Below are 6,111 nucleotides of genomic sequence, written 5' to 3'. Positions count from 1 at the left end.
GTCATAAGTCTTGTTCTGCCTACCCAGCAATGTTCTTAGGTACAATTCATGTTTTTGCCAAAGCTTCAAAACTGCACCAAAAAAGGGTAACAAATTCTTGGAAGAGGAAATAGAAAAAGATTCAAAATTATAAAGGAATCGAATCCAGGGTTTTTGCATGTCAAAAGGCTTTACCTCTATCATTTAGACCACTGACGCCTTTTTAAGGAAGGTGTTTTATTAAGATTCAACACTGAATAAATATGTAGCGAAGGATGGGGAATTTTTGAGTTGAATTAAAAAGATGGAATAATAAGGAATTAATTTAAATACAGATCTAGGAAGTTGATCTTAAAGTAATCCGCGTGGATTTTATCCAATTTCATTTAACTACCTTTTTGATCCACGGGGTAATAAAAGGAATACATTTCATAAAGTACCACAAGCAATAGAAAGCCACAAAAATTCATCTTTTGATTGACATCGTAAAGTATAATTTTATTATCTTAGACCTCCAATAGTACTCAAAGAAGCTAAATTGCTGATCTTTGAGGTTTAGTTTGTCATTTTACAATCCTGTTATTCCTTTCCATATTGAATAATTGATGACTAATTTCCTGATGATATTTCCAGAATTTATCCGATTCCAAAATTAATGATGCGCGATAGTCATTCCATCATGATGATTTACTTCCATATTTTCCTTCAATAATAAAATTTCTCTTGCGCTCATTCAAAAGAAATTTTGTCGTTAAAGAAAAAAAAAAGTAATTTTTTCTTCACGATAAAATAAAATATGGACCGGAGTGGGAGCAGAATTAGAATCAATTTATTAAATTAAATATAGATTTTGCATGCATAACACATCTGTTGAAGGAGAAGTATAATTTTTATTGGTATCAAACATTCAGGGAAATTAATTGATTGCTTCATTGCGTTCAAATTGAATTTAGTTTTTGCAGGCACTGAGTGACACAGATGAAGCAGTTTTTTTCAAGAAAATGTTACTTCCTTGACTAAACGACGACAGCGATATTATTATTATTTATTTGTGACGACCATCACCGTGCTTATATGCATTCCATTACCTCATTTGGTCAGCAAGACATCAACAAAGAAATACAGATGAAGAAGTACGGCTGGATAAGGCACGCACTTCGGAAGACAAATACAAAAGAAATTGTCATTGCTTGGATAGAGACACAAGTTTGCTTCACGGTGCTTAGATGATATCTACAAGAGAAACGGTGGCCAGAAGCTGCAAAACCTACTTGTCGCAGAACAATGATGAAAGAGAATGTTAACTCAATGTGCGGACAGAGAATTTGACAAACCAGAGTGACAGAGCCAGCAACAGTATCAGATGGAAAGCCTTTTGATGTAACCTAAGCTTCACATAAGGACATGGTTGCAGTAAGTAAGTAATACATTTGATTCCTTACTTTTGGTTTTTTAAGAATCATGATCCTGCATCCAATGTTACCCAGAGCAACAATTTAGACCTGTTCTCGTACATTAAGCAGTTGAAGTATCTATACTTCTAATAAACCAAATTTGGACATGGTGGGGGGATTCGAACTCACGATCAACAGAATCATGCCAAATTTGAGCCACACGCCTTACCGTATGCTCTACGAGGGCCCTTAGCTGTTTGTTTGGTAAGCGGTTTACATTTGATGTCATTGAAAGTGATTCATAGATAGCAAAAGATCTCGAGGACGTCCAAAAACTTCATAAAAAGAAGCTGTTGACAGAGACAGTATTTCATTTGGTATTAGAAATTGGCAAGAGAAGCCAGCTTTTGATTCAATTTCAGACGACATTTGAGGGAGACCATGGGTCGCAATTCATCTGTCGGGCCAGCAAAGTTAGAAGGTAAGTAAGAGAACTTAAACGCTCAGTAAGAGAGCTGTCTTCATTTTTGTCGCTCGGAATGGGAAAGGGATAATGCTTTTCTCAGGTACGATCATAAAAACCACTGACCTGTAGTGACTACAGCTCATTTCTCAATGATTAATTCTATTATATGGATATATTTCGATTTATAAAAGCTATAAACTAATATCTTACAGCTCAAACTTATTTGTAAAGGCTTTCGATAACTTTCCACGCATTCAACATAAATAAATTTAATAATAATTCATTTACACAACATTCCGTTCCATTACAGTAGCAATAATTTTTGAGTCTTATGAACCTTACGATCCATATAAATTATGATGACTGTCACATTCGATATAGTTTCTTTTTTGGATATGAGGTTAAGCTATAAAAATAAGCATTTTTCACACCTGCTTGCACACAGCACATTGATACAAGTATCTTTTGTAACTACACACCAGAGTCATTTACTTTACTTTTTTTTTGTTCACACTCATCCTATCCTTGATGCTCACCTTTTCTTCATCATGCGATGTAATTTTACAAAAAAATATATAATAATAATGAAGAAAAAGGTGAGAAGTATCGTAAATGTGTGAAAATATTTGCAGTATGTAGTTATTAAGGTATACAGTAACAAAGCATGAGAATAAATGCATTTTTGAAAAAAAGCGGCTTAATAATACACTTTGTTCGGCTGTATATCGACAACCAAACATCGCAGAAAGCTCTAGTTTGAAGCATTAGCTCCGCACCTATATCTATGGACGTTAATTAATGATTTTTCATTTTATAAACAGAAACGAAACTTTTTTAAAGCGTTGCTTTGAAAAAATTTAAAACTTCATCAACCGTTAGAAAATTTAAATTCTGAAAAACCGTTAAATAATAAAATCTTTTATTAATTTTAGTAACCAATTACTGATCGCTGGGACAAAAATGCGCTGAAGTCAATGCATTAGGTCGAGTACTTTTATAATTTTTTTCTCTTTTATTATGCATTACTTCCAATAGAATGCCAATTATCCATTTTTTCACTTATTAACCATGGCACATAAGACTCTGGGTCATTCTTTAATCCAGGCTTAAAAGTAACCGTAATACCACCATTAATTAATGCATGAAGTACACCCATCTCGTTAGATACTATCGTTGAGTTACATGTAGACATTAAAATAAAATCAAATGTGTCCATAGATTTGCCTGTCAGGTGGACATCGTTAGCTGTTGTGTTCCGTAGGAATATCTCACGGCAGAATGTAAGCTTGGGCTGATCACAAATTACGACAAAAATGTTATGTTTGGTGGAGTTTTTTTGATGATAGTTCATTGCTTTTGTATAATATTCCGGTGGCAACTGTCGGAATCGAGAGGAAATTAGATACAGACATAAAGGAAATGTTTGGCTATTGGTAAAATTGACTTGCCTTATCATTATTTTTTATATAGACGCCGACAAAATTGAAATTATCATCATCATGAGATCCTCGAATACGTGAAACTGTCTTTGCTATTTCCAGTTCCTGATGCACTTTTCTTGCGAACTTTTCCTTCATTCTTGTTATTTATTTGTTATGAAAATAAAAATTTTAAAGGAAAATTAAATGGCATGAAAAAATCGGTGATTTTTTATCATATCTACATAGTTCAGCAGAAGGAAGAACATGCAAAGACAGGAAAATGCAGATGGGGAGGCGCTGTTTCAATATTATGTAGCATTTGGGTAAGTGAGCTAGGAAGGTATCATACTCTTGTTATACTTTATGGACTTTTATTTGGAAGGAAATTTGCGAAAAATGTTCACAGCTGTTTATTGCTAATTTACGGTGATTAGTAGAAAAGTTGATTTCTTCTGCCTATTCTGCCTTCTGCCGACACTTAAAGCAATTCTTGTTATTGAATATAAGTAGAAGAATTACTTTTGTTTAAATTAAACTAGTCCCGAAAAGCACAACTTGGTCGCTTGTCAAACGGTATGTCACCGTATTAACGGTAAGACGCGAAGTTGCCTTGACATCATCATAACGCCTGATTTACATTCTTTTTCATGGCGAAAACTCGATTCACCCCATTGTGCCGCCTGGGAGTGCTTCTTAAAATTTGTTCAATAGCATACTAATGTATCGCAAATGCTTCAGATATGCAGGAAAGAGAACAGCACATTAGACGTGATGTTATACACCAAATTTATACTCAATAATTTAAAGCGTGAAAATTCCCAAAAATCCCAAAATAAATCCCACCATATCCTAACACGAGTTTTGAAATCTCTTTGCATTTCCCTAAGCTAACCATCATTTGTATTAGGGATATCCGAAGGATTTTAAAATCATGTTTTTCTGGAATATGTTGAGATATTTAGGATTTGCGAAGACTTGAAATAAGTGATTTAGTCTTTCGCGATCTAAATATATTGAGTAAAGACTGGTAAAGGCTCTGTCTTGATGTAAGTAATTCCTTATTTGAATTGTACACCTTGAGCAATTCATCATAACAATGACGCTGTAAAAGCCTTCGTCGCGTCGTCTTGACGACGGTCACATGACAGTTGCATGACAGTCACATGACAGTTGCACGACAGTCACACGACTGTTTTTTAATGGAAAAATGACAGGCTTTTGACAGAAATTTAAAGGAAAATGCTCATGATCCGCCCATTGTCGTGCGATTATAGTCAATGTCTGTCTCGTTTTCCTCAAATTCCTCAAATTGTTCCTCAAATTGGAACAATTCAAAAGCAAATTCCCAATTCCCAATTAAGCAAACTGTCCAATTACAAAGCCAAAACTTCATGTGACCAAATAACTTCATGTGACCAACTAACCAAACACATCCCCAGAGTGGAATACTGTTAAATGGTGCAAACAATTTTCGATCGATTGTCTAATAAGCTTAACTAAATTAAGATAAAAAAATGTTCTCCCCTTATTTTCTTTATACCTTAAAAAAGGCCTCTTTTCCTGAAATCGCATTGAAATTTCTTTCCATCGTTTTGCTTTTGGATCCAATAAAAATGGGGTGTTGCTGGCAATTTTGTTCAACTCAATGGGCGAGATATTTCCGATAATTTTTGCGTACTTTAAATTATAGCATGATGACGGAAAATTGGTAATTGTTTCAAGCGGAAGGCTGGAAAAAATAGAGAGTATTATAGATATTGGAATTGTCCAAAACAGAGTTGTGAAACAGGTATCTGTCACAGGAAAAAAAACTGTACAATTTCTAGATAATTTGTACGGTTTTGCAAGAAGAAAAAATAAAAAACTGTACAATTTCTAGTTAATTTGAATGGTTTTGTAAGAAAAATCTAAAACCGTACAATTTCTTGGAATTTGTATAGTTTTGTTTTAAAAACGTACAATTTCTTGGTAATTTGTAGGGTTTTTAAGGGAAAAAAAGGCAAAAACCGTACAATTTCTTGATAATTTGTATGGTTTTGTAAGAAAAAGACAGGTGTCTGTTTTCCAACTCTGGTCCAAACATATGTCCATTAGTACCCGTCAAATATTTGATTCAAGTGTGAAATCATTCGTTCCGTATAGACAGCCTTTAAAAATAACCTTTTCTCATCATCACACTGCTGTGTCATTTGCTCTAAAGCGTCCAATGAAAAATATTGCCACAATACCTCAGAAAAATTTTCTTCATCCGGTCCGGGAAGTGCACTTATTAAAAATTCACCAGAACGACATTTCATATTGTCATTCACATCATCATCATCACTAAAAGTCATTCCTAATTGATCCTTAAACAATTCTATTGTCTCATTTCCCCATAAAATTTCATAATCATCATCACTATTAATGCTAATTTTATGCTGTACACTTTTTATGCTCGGACATGACTTTTCAAAAATATTTAAAATGTATTTATGAAGTTTCTCGGCTCGTCCATTTGATGGAATTTGGTTGAGGAGAATTAAAAATATAAAAATAATCGAAATGAAGGAAGCTAGCATGCAAAAACGAGAATTTAATTGCATCAATCTGGTGAATTTTTTTGCTATATTTATGACATTGCCTCTGGATTTCAATCTCTCGTATGACGTCATTCTTTTAAAAAAATGCTCCGCGGATTTTTATATCGGCATCGACAGCAGTTTTTTTTTTAATGCAATTACACTTTTATGCACATCCAGTCACTGTCAACTGCATAAATGAAACTAATTTAATGATGATAATTTACATCAAACAAGCCTTATCACGACAACATATGTATATAGCTGGCAGAGAACATTCTAACTAACTACGA

The 6,111-nt window shown here is 33.8% G+C and overlaps 1 protein-coding gene across 1 annotated transcript; it reads right to left on the bottom strand.

Moving 5' to 3' along the window:
* Nucleotides 1-1,877: 1,877 nt before the first annotated feature.
* Nucleotides 1,878-6,111, bottom strand: LOC139090222 (uncharacterized). The gene is made up of 4 exons (XM_070639966.1): nt 5,358-6,111; nt 4,801-4,989; nt 3,288-3,417; nt 1,878-3,217 (listed from the first exon to the last, which is right to left on the bottom strand). The coding sequence occupies exons 1-4, from the start codon at nt 5,909-5,911 to the stop codon at nt 2,855-2,857; spliced, it is 1,236 nt and encodes a 411-aa protein (XP_070496067.1). The 5' UTR covers nt 5,912-6,111; the 3' UTR covers nt 1,878-2,854.

Source organism: Chironomus tepperi, unplaced genomic scaffold (genome assembly GCF_022539635.2).
Source record: "Chironomus tepperi strain 1889 unplaced genomic scaffold, CSIRO-AGI_Ctep_v1 contig_217, whole genome shotgun sequence".
NCBI classification, from domain to species: domain Eukaryota; kingdom Metazoa; phylum Arthropoda; class Insecta; order Diptera; family Chironomidae; genus Chironomus; species Chironomus tepperi.
The sequence above is the reverse complement of the archived record's forward strand: the minus strand, read 5'-3'. Positions and strand labels throughout refer to the sequence as shown.

Excerpts from the sequence above, each read along its gene's own strand:
- LOC139090222 (XM_070639966.1), bottom strand. The coding sequence starts at position 5,911 with ATGACGTCATACGAGAGATTGAAATCCAGAGGCAATGTCATAAATATA. Across the intron at positions 4,990-5,357 it reads TTGAATCAAATATTTGACGG|CCTTCCGCTTGAAACAATTA; the intron begins GTACTAATGGAC and ends TATTTTTTCCAG. Across the intron at positions 3,418-4,800 it reads GAAAAGAGGCCTTTTTTAAG|AATGAAGGAAAAGTTCGCAA; the intron begins GTATAAAGAAAA and ends ATAAATAACAAG.